Source organism: Procambarus clarkii, chromosome 41 (genome assembly GCF_040958095.1).
Source record: "Procambarus clarkii isolate CNS0578487 chromosome 41, FALCON_Pclarkii_2.0, whole genome shotgun sequence".
Classification (NCBI taxonomy): domain Eukaryota; kingdom Metazoa; phylum Arthropoda; class Malacostraca; order Decapoda; family Cambaridae; genus Procambarus; species Procambarus clarkii.
In genome coordinates, this window is record NC_091190.1 from 18,623,828 (window position 1) to 18,640,127 (window position 16,300).

Genomic DNA, 16,300 nt, shown 5'->3' on the forward strand with positions numbered 1-16,300 from the left:
GGGGGGGGGGAGAGAAGGGAGAGATGCACATTTTGCAGTCTCCGTGGTGTAGTGGTAAGACACTCGCCTGGCGTTCCACGAGCGCTATGTCATGGGTTCGTATCCTGGCCGGGGAGGATTTACTGGGCGCAATTCCTTAACTGTAGCCTCTGTTTAACGCAACAGTAAAATGTGTACTTTGGATGAAAAAACGATTCTTCGCGGCAGGGGATCGTATTCCAGGGACCATAGGATTAAGGACTTGCCCGAAACGCTACGCATACTAGTGGCTGTACAAGAATGTAATAACTCTTGTATATATCTCAAAAAAAAAAAAACAAAAAAAAAACAGAGAACATGAATTATTGTGAGGCGAGGTGGTTAGTATGCAGTAAGGAAACAGTGATAGGCAATCTTGGCTGATCAGGCTCTCGACTACAGCTTGCACTCTTGTTTGGTGCATGCTACAATGCTGCAATTAATTACTGAACAATACAATGAGACAATTAGTGCATGGTACAGTGATATACTATACTTGATTAGTGTGTTGACTAAGGTACAATTTAAGTGATGGTAAGTAAGTTAAGTAAGTGACATCACTTAGAATTTGTAAATAATGGTACAGCACAATAATGAAATGTAAGGCTTTTTTTAATGGTATGGACATATGCTGGTATATATAGGATAAAAGAAAATATCACTGTTTAAAAATCAATTAAAAAATATACATATAATATTCAACCAGAGAAAATGAAGCTATAATAGCCAAATGATTAAATGAGTTGAATACTATACTGTATAGAGAAAACCAATTACAGCATGTTAAATACAGGGTTGAATTTCCTTCAGCTTACCTGAACTCCAGTTGGGGGCCAGTTTTTTATGTAGCCTGTGCAATGGACAACTGCATAATTGTGTCCATCGCTGGCAGGACCTAAAGAATTTCTTTGTCGTAATCTGTTCAGGTGACCAGAGTTCATGTTCTCCGGGGTAACTGTGCCTACTTTCATCCGACAAATAAACCCTCTTCTGGATCCCATACACAATCTCATAGATGCTGTAAAAGATCACATATCAATGAAAATACAGTACATACAAAATTATGAAGCTCTAAACCGCACACCAGAAAATGTGGAGACGACAATGTTTTGGTCCGTCCTGGACCATTATCAAGTCGATTTGGACTTGATCGACTTGATAACGGTCCAGGATGGACAGAAATGCCGTCGTCTCCTCATTTTCTGGTGTGTGGTCTAGTCTTCATATCTGAAGCCACGTAATTGTGACTTATTGTCTGCACACACAAAATTAAACAAATAATATGTATATAATAAATCAATAATACTGTATGCCAGTGTTTATATACTATAGTTTCATACCCTAACAGATTCTCTAGGTTCTAATTAAATTTTTGGCTTATTGTCATGTGACTACAAAAGCTTTTAGAGGTTACCCTATTCTACATTCAAGGACAGTATAGGCTAATTGGGAAAAGGGAAGCTAATCAACATAGACCTTGTACAACTATTTAAAATATTGTAAATTTAAATACTGTATCTTATTTTTTTTGCAAGTGACTGACGCAAACTAAACATGCACTTCAATAATTAATCTTTGTGACAGTATACTTACATTGGTGACCCTCCTTTTTTACAGTGCCAGTTTTCAGATCCAATATACGTCCTTGATTAGCAGGTTCCTGTGTGCTTAGCTGTTCTCTGACCTTTTCTACGTCTTCTGGGTGAACATGTTCATAAACGCTTGACCCAAACCAGTCGCTCTGAAAATTTTCAATATATCCGCTATATAATATAAAAATACATTATAATTACTCTGTTTAGAACTTCAATGGTTGGTTAGTCATCAGCCCAGAAAAAATGATAAATAGCAAAGAAAAATGGTTACTGACATTAAGAATTATAAATATCAGCCGTTTATTATGATTAATAAATGACAGTCACACGATAATAGAATCATAGAAAAACAAGCACTACCTCACTCCACTGCTTTACAAGCCCTGGGGTAGACAGCTTCACATGAATTCTCTCTCACAATATGAATAAAATGCTGTAATTTTCTCCTTTCTTACAAAGTGCTGTAACACACACTTGTTCCTTACCATTTGTCGTTTATCTGTAGTTTGTTTTCATTACAGGCTTGCCTGTTATAATCTGATTTGTTAGGCTGTTGTTTGGGAAGCCAGTAGGTCTACATATCCATTACAATCTACTTTATCTTCCACTTCCTTTAAGAATTTGTTAAATTGCCCCATGAAAATGTCCACTTTTGTTCAAGCAATATTTTTTTGTTTGGTAGAGGGAGGTGGAGCCATGAGCCCGTGCTGCTCATGCAGTATTCTCCGATTGTGTCCATGACACTTCTTCTCTTCCTTGGATATATTTTGCAGTTCGTATCCTATCTTTCACTCCATTAAGTTGTTATATATTTCATTGTGAATATTTGTGATTTGAACTTCAGGTTACATCCATGCATCTATAATGTAATACCTCTACTGTCTACTTTCCAGACAGTACATTTTGAGCACTTGTGAGTTGATCCCAGTAGTTTAGGAGTTTTACCATATCAATGTGTGCAGTATCTGTTCTCTGCATTTTTTCCTTTCAGAAACTTCTCCTGCATTGTGGTGGAATACCTGGATTTTAAAGTTCTCATTCTACCATATCATTATACAGGCTGATGCCATGTTTGCTCTAGTTTGCCTGTAATTCACCTGTACTATACTTGGTTTTGAATTCTTCTATTCTCCAAGAATTCTATTATCCAGGGTCTGTTATGCTTGCTGAATGTTAAGTCATCCTATATCATTACTTCTAGAGCCATTCTTTGGGAAAAGTTCCTCATTCTTTCCATAACTTAGTATTATAGCTGGAATTTATTGCTGTTTATTGCTGTCAAGTAGTTTCTCTTACCCATTTGATGATTTTATTGATATATATCTGAAGTTTTAAATTTCCGTGTCCAGTAATGAGGCAATATACGCAAATGATTCAAAGTCTGAATTTTGGGTTTAATTGTTTAACTTCGGAATTCAAATAGAAATTTGGGTTATTTCAATTTCTGCCAAACAAGAAACTTGAATAAATTTGAATGTCAAATTTTTCGACATTCCCAGTAAAAATTTGGCTAACTTGAATACTCTGTTAACTCGATCAGGGGTGGATCCCCATATGATTCAGATTAGACAGTTTTTTCTTTACAGTTAAGTTCTAAAGCACATACTAGACAGTGACTTTCAAATGACTGCAATACAAATAGTGCTGTAGTATAAATGTCACAAATAAGATCCTTTAAAATAATGTTTAGTTATCCAAGGTTGACAAGATTATACATCTTTTATATATTTTAATTTCTAATATTTACCATTTCACATAATCACATGATCAAAATATGTGCAATACTGCGAGTGTTACAGGTTTCACTGATTAAATAAAACACACACACACACACACAGTACTATACTGTATATATAAATATATACAAGAGCAACAGACACAAACAGCCCCTAATATAACAAGTCTCAATCTAAACACAGGTATTCAATGCTGTCAATTACTTTGGATAAATGTAACCTCATTATATTTTCCCCAGTCTTGCCAATACAATATACATGTTTATTTGTCACCAATTCATGTCTTTCAGCTTCCCTGCACTGTGATAACTGCTCACCTGAGGCTGATTGAGAACCGGAGTAACGGAGTCCGATGCATAGATAATTCTCCCAGTGTCACACGCTACTACAAAGAGAAATCCATCAGCTGCCTCTAATATTAAGTGTTTCAGTTCTTGGTCTGTGAGGAATGATGGTTTGTATGTCCCATCTGTGTTGGTATTTCCAGTGCCTGAAAGAAAATTATATTCGAGTCAAAATAATATACACATTATTTACTAACGCAATACAAAACATTTACATAAAAGACAGAGCTAGTTTTTCCTTGATCTCACACATATTATTATGTATCACAGAGCTGTATTATCTGTTGAGAATATCTGAAGAGCATATTCAATATTCAGAGCAACCAAAGAGAAAATCAAAGGATTTGTTCCCTCTGTGTTCCCTTCCTGCATTGAATTAAGTACAGTATTACAAAACAAAATCCTATTTTGTTAAACATGGAACCTTCAACCCAGTTAAATTCATAACAAATTTTGGCAATCAAATGGTCAATAGCAGGATATTAGTTTGTCAACCACTTTGACATTAGACATTATTAATAAAGCTACAGTATAACTGAATATCTTTTGATAATAGCTGATCAAGAGATGAATTCCCAAGTCTGCATATCTCGGGCAACAAATAAAGTAGTGTATAATGAGTACTGTATAGTACTAGTATATCATAGTACTGGTATATCATAGTACTGTACTGTTATATCATAGTACTGGTATATCACAGTACTGGTATATCATACCACATCTGTGTATAATTTGTGCTTTATATGTACAGTAGTCGGCAATGCTGTGATATTTATTAAGCTTACCTAGCATCATCATGATCTGGCAATCATACATGATAAGGTATTTAATGTGTTGTACACACACATTACGGGAATATAGTAATGTGGTAAAGCATACTATATGTTTTTCCCTGTAGATCATCCCCCGTGATCTTTTTATAAATAAACTAATATTAACCAGAAAAAGATGAAAATGCTCAAGAAATTAATAAATCTACTAGTCATCAGGACAAATAAGCATTAGGAAAACCACTCAACCAAATATAATAATTTCTGAGGGAGGCCTCAGTGGATCCTTGATGTTGCCTTGCCGAGATGGCATCCCACTACCGAGTCACATTGGTCATATGACTTGACTTACCAAAGAAAGCCAGTACCCGGCTTCCCCTCTCAGAGGTGTAGAGAACAGTAGATTGTTATGATCACCCACCGAGAGAGTACCCAGAAAGTAAGCGAAGCAATACAAACCACTGCATAGTTCACAAAAACAAAGCACTGAAACTGCCAAATGACTTCACAAGTGATTCAATCAAAATCAAAATAGTTCCCCCGATTTGTGCCCAAATCCCTTAGTGCATAAAGCTTCCAACAGGTGGCATCCTGTAGCTCCTGCTACCGGGCAGTACTGAGTCAGTCCTGTCACTGATGTTAGACCAATTGGTCCTTCCTGAGTCATCTCGAGATAATGGGTCGCAATTCTTTTCCCTGAAAAGTGCTGGCCACCTTTTGTACTGTACTTGGTTCTGTGGGGGGTACAATTTTGCTTGTTTGTTTTTCTGTTTTACTTCATGAGTGTGTGTTTTAGACTATGACTATGGGTAGTGCATGGGTTGTTGACTCCTCTGTGAGGCCATATGGTTAGGGGCATACTGTTGGTTATGTTACGTGTTTCTTGGGGAGAACAACAACTCCCAGAACCCCATCAAGCAGGTATCAGCCTTTCTATATGCCAATGGTCATTCTGTCTGTCTCCATCTTGCTGCATATTGAAGTCTGTGATGCATTCGAACTTCCCCGCAGATGCACTACCATATACCGTTCACTTTTGGAAAGGCATTTCATTTCCGAATTCTATCATCTCGCCTTTCATCTTCTTTGGTGTGAGCAGACATTTTTCAGTACATCATAGGAATCCAGACCTTACTTCCTTGATGGACCTGTCCTTGTACTAGTTTGCCTTTGCATTTTGGATTTGGTACGAGATTCCTGACCCATCCTGACTGGCTTACAACTCTAACCTTTTCCTTGGAAGCTTGGCATGGATTCTGTCAAACCTGGATTTTTTTTTTCCTACCACAGATGTGCAACACATTTACAATGCTAACCAGTATATACACATTTTCTTCTGTCTTCCATGAGTGAGCAAGACCCTTGAGTGGCAGGACTCGGGCTCCAACTTTAGGTGTGTTTAGGTGGTACTCTTTTTGCACCACTTGAGACCTGCTTCTTTGCTCTGGTGCTCCCCAAGGAAAGGAGGAAGTGGTAGTTCCATGTCCAGCTGCCTGTGCTATCTGGAGCCCTTACTGCAGAGGACCACAGTGTTTGTTCCCACTTGGTAGTTGTCTTGCATGTTTGAGCTGTTGTGGAGATGTTTTTCATATTAGCTCCATGATGACTTAGATTCACTGGCACCAGTCCCTGGTAATTAACCCCTACACTGCGCACCTGTTTTTAGCAAAAATTTCATAGTGCAATTGTTAAGGACATATTTTTGTTGTTTTTATAAATGTTCAGGTAAAGTTAATGTCAAAATGTTTCCAAATTCAACTATTTTCACTTCAAAACAATAAAAAATAATTAAAATATAGCCTAATTAAAAAAAAAAAGTACAACTCTCAGAACGAGATTTCTTGGTTGGCGCAGCACAATACTCTCATCCTGTAACTAAGTGTAGTTACAGGATGAGAGCTATGCTCGTGGTGTCCCGTCTTCCCAGCACTCTGTCATATACTGCTCTGAAATTACTGACAGTTTTGGCCTCCACCACCACCTCAAGTTTGTTCCAACTGTCTACCACTCTGCAAAAGAAAATTTGTAAATATTTTTTGGCACCTGTTTTCTTAGCTTGAATCGGTGTCTTCTTGGTCATGAAATTGCTGGTTTCAGGAATTCCTCTTTGTCAATTTGGTATATTCTTGTTAGTATTTTGTAAGTGGTGATCATATCACCTCTCTCTTCTATCACCTCCCTCTTCTAATTTTGGCATGTTTAACGCCCCTAGTCTCTCCTTGTAACTCGTTTTTCAGTGCCGGAAGCCTTTTTGTAGCATGCCGCTGCACCTTTTCCAGTTTATTCATGTGCTTCTTGAGATTTGGGCACCATACAACTGCTGCATATTCCAATTTTGGTTTCACAAAAGTCATGAACAGTTTCTTTAGTATTTCACCATCCATATAATTAAACGCAAGTCTGAGGTTGGGAAGTGACACACATGCTCCTCTCGCAATGTTCTTTATGTGTTCCTCTGGCGACAGCTTACAATCCGAAACCGCCCCTAGGTCTCGCTCTTTATTAGCATTCTGTAATTCCTTTCCACATAATTTGTAAGTTGTGTATTATCTATTTTCTCTGATACCACATTCCATAACATGGCATTTATTCACAATGATTTCCATTTGCCACTTGATGCTCCAAGCAATTATTGTATCTAGATCAATTTGAAGAGCATTACAATCATCTGCACCTCCTATCTTCCCCAGTATCTTAGCATCATCTACAAACATGTTCATATAATTCTGTATTCCTTCTGGTAGATCTTTTATGTAGACGATGAACATTACTGGTGCAAGAACTAAATCCTGTGGTACTTTATTAGTAACACTCCTTGAGTCAGATACATCGTCTGATTAGTGCCCTCATCTGTCAGTCGGTTAGAAAGTTTTTCATCTATGTCAGAAGTCTCCCTGCACCCCCCCCCCCCTACAGCATGTTCCAATTTCCAGAACAGTCTCTTATGTGGAACTCTTATCAAAAGCCTTTTTTAGGTTCAAATAGACAGTCAACCCAACCATCTCTTTCCTATAGTATATCTGTGGCTCTATCATATAAGTTAAGTAGATTTGTTACACAGGATTTTCCTGTTCGAAAACCATACTCTCTGTCCATTATCATGTCAGTACTTTCCTGGTGTTCAACACATTTAGCTTTTAACTATTTTTTCTAGTGTCTTAACTACCACGCTTGTTAATGACACCTGTAATTTAGAGGTTCCTCTCGACTACCATTTTTATCGACTGGTACTATGTTTGCCTTTTTCCATATATCTGCTAAGATTCCTGTGCACATGGATGTCTGGAATATTAATTGGACCGGAATGCTCAGCTCGGTTGCACATTTTTGCAGCACCAAAGGTGAAACTCCAAGTCCAACCGCTTTATTTCTTCTTAGTCCCATGAGTAATTTTTCCCACTTTATCCTGTGATACCTCTATGTATTCTATGGCATGTTCTGGAATTGGTATTTAGTCCGGCTCTCTGAAATCCTCCTTTTTGTACAAACACTTTGAAACTGTTCATTTAGCATTTCACACATTTCTTTTTCATTCTCAGTAGTCCTGTTCCCCACTCTCAATCTCTTGATTTTATCTTTTATATGCAGCTTGCTTTTAATGAATTTTTTCAAAAGGACTGGATGGATTTGTTTTACATTTGTCCGCTATACATTCCTCTTAATTTCTTTTGGCCACTTTTCTCATTGCTGTATAATTGTTTCTAGCTTGTTTGTAATGCTGGTATGTTTGTGGGTTAGGCCTCTTCCGATACTGAACCCATTTTATTATCTTTTCCTCTCTGGCCCTCTCAATTTCTGTTGAACCAATCCTGTTTTCTGGGTCTGCATCTCTCTTTGCTATGAATGTTTGTGTGATTTCATCATATATTTTGCAAAATTTGGCATATAGCTTATTTACTTCCTTGTCTAGCAACAGGCCTGTCTAATTAAACTCATTAAAGAATTTTAAGTTTCCTATAGTGTCCTCTCTTGAAATCGAGTTTATCAACTGTTTTAATGTCCCCATTCTCTTCTAGATTATATCGCAAAGCATATTTAATTTCCAAAAAGACATGATCACTGTTGCCCAAGGAATGAAGGTACTGTACTGGATGTCAAATATCTCTTCTTCTTTCCTGGTGAATATTAGATCCAGTACTGATGGAACATCCCCCTTCCCTCATTCTTGTAGTCTGCTTGACGTGTTGATACATGAATGTCTCCAGAATGAGGTTTACAAATCTGCTTGTCCAAATGTCCCCCATTCTTGCTTCAAAGACCTCCCAATCTATTGCTTTCAAGTTGAAGTCCCTCAGTACCAACAATTGTGACTTACCTCTATCTGCTCTTACTACAATCTCTCTCTCATGACCATTATGAGGCCCTCTCGTTTGTCATCCAGTTCCTCCTTTGTCCATGTGTTGCTTGCTGGTGGGCTGTAGACATTTACAATTAACAGTTTATTCTGATTCCAGACCTGCAATGCCATTATGTCAACTTCGAGGGTTTTTGATTATAACACTCTTACCTCCAGGTGTTCTTTCACCAGCATGGCCACACCTCCCCCCTTCCTAGTTTTGCTAATTTTCGGCCTGGTCCTGAACCCTTTTATCTGTCTACCTCTTTTGCTTCTGTTCTTTCATGGAAAGATATCTCCAAAGTTAATTTAGCACTGCAGTAGCATTTTGAATCCTCATTCAGATTTTATTGCAGAGGGGTTCTGTTCACTCTGCATGAAGGAAGTTCAGTAAGGTTAGGGCCTCACTTGCTGTTGGTTACAGTATGCCTCATATATGTTGTATCTGTTGCAATACATTGCGAACACATTGATCTGCAATGTGTTCAGGTGTTCACTGAAAACATAATTGTACTGTAACCTTAGTATTTCACTCATTTCTTCGCTATCATTTGTCTGTGAAAGTTTCACCACCCATGTGCAGGGCCCGAATGCAGAATGTAGTTTTTGTTCTAGATCTTGTGTAGAATTAAAAAAGTACTGTATTTTGGATTACTCTCTATTTTGCTTATGGCCTTTTGCTCTCTTTGTCTCTCTTGGATTTTCTATAATTCTTGCAGCTTTAGGTCAATCGTTTCTATTTCTGTACATAGCTTTCTTTGTTGTTCTTGAGATAGAGTGGAGCATTTAAGATCATGTGTAATTTGCTTTTGTTGCCTATAGAGGGAACATTGTTCTCATTCCAGTTTGCATCTTTTTTTCTTTCTCTTTAGTGGTACGTGACTCGCACATATTTCTAGTGCTACTGTGCCTATTTTCTCAAGACACTGGTTTAATTTGCATTATCTAGCTGTCTTTCCCAGGTCACTGGTTGTCTTGGGTTTTCTTTCACCTCCAGTTAGCTCATGCTGCTCCTGAGCCATTTTGATCTCTCGATAGAGTGCTGGCATTTTTTCTTCTTCCCCAAATTCATGGTTGCCTCTTTGGTATGGGGTACTTTTTAAAGATGGTGTTTTGGAAGAGGCTCTTTGGTGACCAATGTTTGGTTTTTCTGGTTGGGGGTGCATCGTTTATTATGTCTGGTAGCAGAAGCTCACTGTTACTTGTGTGCCAACCGATCTTCTCCGTGGATATCTTATTAGTTGATCCAGTTAACTTGGTCCTCTGTTCCAAGGTGCATGCATCTCAGGTTGTCTGCAGTGTCATTAAAGCTAGCCAGCCTGCAGTCAACCCACAGGTCCCACGATGTTCGCATGTTTACAACTTTGGCTGCTGTCTTCTCATGGTCTGATATGTCATGGGCTGATATTCAAGCTCAGGGGGTTTTGGAGTTCTGAAGGGTTTTGGCACTTCAATATTTAGTCCTGGTTGGATTTGCGTTGCCCTGGGTCAGGTTTCCCAGCCAGGCATCTCTTTTTTGAATATGTAGCTGCCATCTTTGCTCCTCCCTGGCAAGTCCCATATTTTCCTTCTCTGTGGTTAGATAGCATCAGGGAGCCACTGGGGGGGCCCCCCCTCAGAAAACCAGAGTTGAATGTAATGAAATGCCTCTTTCTGGTAGAGTCCTGGTGGCTCCCCATCTCCCCCCTACCTGGAATGTTGATTTGTGATCAATCAACTAATCCAGTGCTACCCGAGAGAGGGAGCTACAAGACACCACCTGCTGGCCCTTTGCACACAAGGGGATTTGAATGAATCTTCAAGTGAACCATTTTGGTTTTAAGTGAATCATTTGAAGAGTTGACAGTTGTGGTGCTTCATTTTTGTAACCGTTGAGTGGTTTGTATCACTTTCCTTTCTGGATGCTTTCTCAGTGTAGGTGATTGTAACAATCCTCGGCTCTCTCTGCCTCTATGCAGAGCCCAGTTTCTGGTTCTGGTAGGCCAAGCAGTAGGAATTCATTGCAGCAAGATAGCTTCAGTGAGCCTCTGGGATTAACAGAAAGAGGCATTTCATTACATTCAATGCTTGTTTTTTTAAGTCGGTAATATACACAACGCTTGTTAATTATATACTGTATCTGCAGATTTATAGCTTATTAATTACAACTACTGATTAGCAAGTTGGGTACAGAGATTAACTAACTTGATTATCAAATTCCAAGGTAAAAAGCCCAAGCAAACAGCAATCCACCATGAACACAACCAAGTACCGCAAACAGGTTTTTTAAGAGATCTCTAAATATTGGCAAGCAAAGAAACCTAAAGCAAACAAAGTGGCAATGAACCATGCTGGCAAACAAAGAAGCTCAAGGGAGTCAAGTGGCAAACCAAGCAAATACAGTACTGAATAACATTTAGAATGTCTCTTAAGCTAGTAACACTAATGCCAACCCAGCCATACCTGATCACTGAAAGGTTTACTCAAATACCATGAAATTTCTACGGTTGATAGCTTTATACTCAGAATAATGAGCAAACATTTCAAATTTTACAGCAGAAAATTGTATGTTTAACTATACTTTTGCAACTACTGCATGCTTGTCATAACCTTAAACCATAAAAAAAGCAAGCACCAGTACTGTAATTGTTACCAAAGAAGGTTTTTTTTTACAGAAATTTTAAAAACATCTGATAATGTAATGTTTTATAGTGATAAACCTAAAGCACATACAGTATATATATAGCACTATCATTTGTCTTACCTCAAAGAACACTACTATTGGCTAGTTTTCTATTGCACTAAATCAAGATTGCCATAAAAGACAAATAGCTGTTGAAACTTTCAGCTTGTATAAATTTTCATTTAGTAAATCATAAATTTATTATCAGAGACCCTTCCCCCTAAAACTATAGGGAAGTGGCCTATAGGCCACTGTTTCAACTCAAAATATTAGTTTTAGTATTTTCTAAATACTGAACAGCACATAAAACTTTCTCACACTGACATTTCTACAATCATTATACAGGAATTCTGAAGTGTTAACTTGTCAGACAATCTACTGGCATTTTAGGAAATGTTCACATACTGTACCGTTATGTTGATTTCATTGTCTATGATTAACTACATTTTCTTATACTGTATATTATTTTCAAACTTCTTTAAAATGAGACCTGAAGACTAAATATCTTCAAGATTTTCTAAGATACATTTTTGTATAAGGTTATATTTAGTGTTTTAAACTGTTAACTAGACATTCCAGTTATTTTGCAGAGTTATATTAACAAATGCAAAAATATGTATGCTAATTACTAAATTAAATTCTTAATACAGTATACCTTGAGGCCAGAATTTCCCATTTCTGGATAATTTGTCATGTTACTAGATATTAAGAAGAGACTAAAGTTATTAGATCATATCGTATGCAGGAAAAATTACTTCACAGGAAAGTTAAAGGAATTCCAGCATTAAGAGTGGGATGCTGAAGAGCTAGGGCATCTGACTAGCAGGTCATCTTAATCTTGAGAGAAGGCAATGTGAGCAAAGAGCCAGGGATTGACAAACCAATCCAAGAGGGACAGCACGCTACGCACACTACGGGGGTCACCGCTTACCCATTCCACTTCCGTTGGCAATCTCCATACCTGGAAAACACACTTCCAGTCATGCTTGGGGTACCTTCAAAGTGTACTAGCTGACTGAGGTACCAATTCTATGTTAGCACTTATATGACTGAATAGAATTAATTAAGGTAGAAAAAATGTTGAATCCCCATTAACTGACATCAGCATGCAGTTTTGCTAGTTCGTTAAAATAAATACAAAAATAAATAAGTGCAGTTTCAGAATTGGAACCTATTTAAGAAGGGTTGAAATGTGGACAGTAAATATGCTCTCAAGTAATCAAGGAGCTGAAGAAATCTTGTAATCTTCCCAGTCAGGAAGCAGTGCATATAACTACATGCCCACATTTCACCTCAACATTTACAAAACAAAGAGGAACTATGGTGTTCTGTAAGTGCTTTCAATACCTATCTTGGCAAGAAAAAATAAATATTAAACAAAACAAAAAAGTTTGTTTTACTCCTAATGATACTTATCACTGATAATCATGAATATTCCTGTAACATTACATGACTTATAAGCAATATCTAAACATACTGTACTAATATATTTCTTACCCACTTGCTCACAGTCTACAGAAGCAACATCAATCATACACCACATAATTTCTAGTATTTACATAAACATTATGAGGGTGGGTGGGAGGGTGCTATTGTATAAATTTTTTTTAGTAAGATCAGTCCTAGCATAAAAAAGAATTATGTCTACTGTATTTCTTTTAGCTGACAAATTCTATGACATTAAGTCATAAACAATAAAAAAGGCCATGACTATTACTTGAATTTTCAATAAACATTAGATATACTATTAAATATAGGAGAATCTACAACATAAGCATAAAGAGAGAAAATCGAGAGCTGCCTTTACGTTTTTCACATTGTTAGAATTATCAGGAAAAAGTACTAAGCCACTATGACTATGTAACACCTGGAAGGGAAAGAGGACCACATTTAATACCACTACAAGTACAGGTATAGTGTAGAGTATACAGCACTTTTCTATGTGGGTGACTAATAACCATATCTGGCTGGCATATCCCATGATATAGAGTGGCTTAATGAGTACAAAGGTGTAATAACTACCTTACTATTATCTCCCTTAATTTTTTATTGTTCCACGAGTCCCTTTCCTGCAGCCCTATCTTGAGCCAGGCCTCGCAGTTAACCTGATCAACCCAACTATTGGTGCCCATAGATCACAGTCTGACTGATGTAAGCATCACAGCCAGGATAACCAGGTGCCTTTAGGATGTGTATAGAAAGTTCTCTCTTTTTGTACAATTACAGATGTTTCGACAGTTCCCCTTACACTTCGAGGAGGGTGTTGAAAAACACAAGATTACCAAGGAACAGGATATCTGGACAAATATATCACAAAGGCTAAGAACTGAACTACAGTATGTGCCAAAGAGCACAGGAATGGATGGTGTTGCCAAACAAGAATTACTGCCGAGATAAACGGAGGATGGTTCTCTGCCACTCACACCACATTAACTCTCTCAAGTAATAAATCCTCATTCACACAAAGTGCCTCCCTCCCTCAAGTCAATATGCTTTTCTCTAAGTCTGTGTGTAATAAAACGGTGAAGTTAATAGTAAGACGTAATGCAGAGGGAGTAGGGAAGGGGGTAAAGGGGCAGAGGGAGCAGGGGGAGGAAAGGGGCAGAGGGAACAGGGGGAGTAAAGGGGCAGAGGGAACAGGGAAGGAGGTAAAGGGGCAGAGGGAGCAGGGAAGGGGTAAAGGGGCAGAGGGAGCAGGGAAGGGGGCAGAGGGAGCAGGGAAGGGGGCAGAGGGAGCAGGGAAGGGGGCAGAGGGAGCAGGGAAGGGGGCAGAGGGAGCAGGAAAGGGGGCAGAGGGAGCAGGGAAGGGGGTAAAGGGGCAGAGAGAGAGGAGGGAAGGGGTAAGGGGGCAGAGAGAGAGGAGGGAAGGGGTAAGGGGGCAGAGGGAGAGGAGGAAAGGGGTAAGGGGGCAGAGAGAGAGGAGGGAAGGGGTAAGGGGGCAGAAAGAGAGGAGGGAAGGGGTAAGGGGGCAGAGAGAGAGGAGGGAAGGGGTAAGGGGGCAGAGAGAGAGGAGGGAAGGGGTAAGGGGGCAGAGAGAGAGGAGGGAAGGGGTAAGGGGGCAGAGAGAGAGGAGGGAAGGGGTAAGGGGGCAGAGAGAGAGGAGGGAAGGGGTAAGGGGGCAGAGAGAGAGGAGGGAAGGGGTAAGGGGGCAGAGAGGGAGGAGGGAAGGGGTAAGGGGGCAGAGAGGGAGGAGGGAAGGGGTAAGGGGGCAGAGGGAGGAGGGAAGGGGTAAGGGGGCAGAGGGAGGAGGGAAGGGGGGTAAAGGGGCAGAGGGAGGAGGGAAGGGGGTAAAGGGGCAGAGGGAGGAGGGAAGGGGGTAAAGGGGCAGAGGGAGGAGGGAAGGGGGTAAAGGGGCAGAGGGAGCAGGGAAGGGGTAAAGGGGCAGAGGGAGCAGGGAAGGGGTAAAAGGGCAGAGGGAAGAGGGTAAAGGGGTAAAGGGGCAGAGGGAAGAGGGTAAAGGGGCAGAGGGAGCAGGAAAGTGGTAAAGGGAACAGTGAAGTGGTAAAGGAAGCAGAGAAGGGGGTAAGAAGCAAGGGAAGTGAGGAGGAGCAAGGGGAGTGGGGAGGAAGGCGCAAGGGGAGTGGAGAGGAGCAAGCCTAACACAGTAATAATAATAATTCATTGTGTCAGGGGACAGGCAGCGAGACGCCCAGGATGCAACCCCACAACAAGCTAACTCCTGCAACCCTTCCACAGACCAAGTCCATTCCATCCAGTGGTCGACCCCAAAGACGCAATCATAAATTTTAAAATGTTCATTCAAAATAGGAATTTTCTAAAATATAAATTAATATTGGTATATATTATACTGTGCGTATTTAAGCATTGGTTAGGTTAAGCGTTTAGGTTGTGTTAGCGATTATTTGTAGTATGCGGGTGAAGCATTTTTACAGTGTTGTGGTTCGAACGAACGTCGTCAGTGAAGCTCTTGTTCAGGATGTGTTCAAACGTCGTCAGTTGTGGCAGCCCGTCCTCCAAACAAAGATCCAAAAGTGATTCCATGCACCCACCAAACCCCCTGTTTATGAATGAAAAGCGGTTTACACACGACTCACAACTGCTGACGTTCGAACATATCCGGAACAAGTGCTTCACTGACGAATTTTGTTCGAATCGCAACGCTATAAATGCTTCACCCACGTACTACAAATACAAATAATCGCCAACAGAACCTAAACACCTAACCTAACCTATCCTATGCCTATATATGCACAATATGCTAATATATTATAATATTAATTTATACTTGAGAAAATTCCCGTTTTGAATGAACAGCAAGTTAAAATTTATGAATGCGTCTGTGGGGTTGACCGCTGGATGTAATGGACTTGAATCGAGGACGGATTGGTTGTGGAGCCCGTCCCCCAAACAAAGGCCCAAAAGTGATTCCAAGCACCCGCCAAACCCCGTTTATGAATAAAAAACGGTTTACACACGACTCACAACTGCTGACGTTCGAACACTTCCGGAACAAATGCTTCACAGACTAATTTTGTTCGAATCACAACGCTGTAAATGCTTCACCCACGTACTACAAATACAAATAATCGCCATCAGAACTTAAACACCTAACCTAACCTATGCCTATATATGCACAATATGCTATTATAATATTAATTTATATTTGAGAAAATTTTCGTTTTGAATAAACAGCATGTACAAATTTATGACTGCGTCTGTGGGGTCGACCAGTGGATGTAATGGACTTAAGAGTCGAGGACGGGTTGAGTTGAGTAAACCGTTTTTCATTAATAAACAAGTAGGTTTGGCGGGAGCATGGAATGGACTTTGGGTCTTTGTTTATAAAGACAGGATGACTCCTGAGAACCTACTTACTGT

General features: G+C 39.5%; 1 protein-coding gene across 14 annotated transcripts in view; it reads right to left on the reverse strand.

The window, feature by feature from the left end:
- LOC123761089 (Aryl hydrocarbon receptor nuclear translocator homolog tgo) overlaps window positions 1-16,300 on the reverse strand; it is a 304,903-nt gene that overhangs the window by 11,411 nt on the left and 277,192 nt on the right. For 8 of the 14 annotated variants that reach the window (XM_069339441.1, XM_069339440.1, XM_069339443.1 and 5 more), the window contains 4 exons: window positions 12,393-12,422; window positions 3,667-3,839; window positions 1,612-1,759; window positions 834-1,036 (listed from right to left, as the gene is read on the reverse strand). In XM_069339441.1, coding sequence (XP_069195542.1) covers window positions 834-1,036; window positions 1,612-1,759; window positions 3,667-3,839; window positions 12,393-12,422 — 554 coding nt within the window. The remainder of the gene's footprint in view (window positions 1-833; window positions 1,037-1,611; window positions 1,760-3,666; window positions 3,840-12,392; window positions 12,423-16,300) is intronic. The other 6 variants (XM_069339444.1, XM_069339446.1, XM_069339447.1 and 3 more) reach the window with 1 other exon arrangement.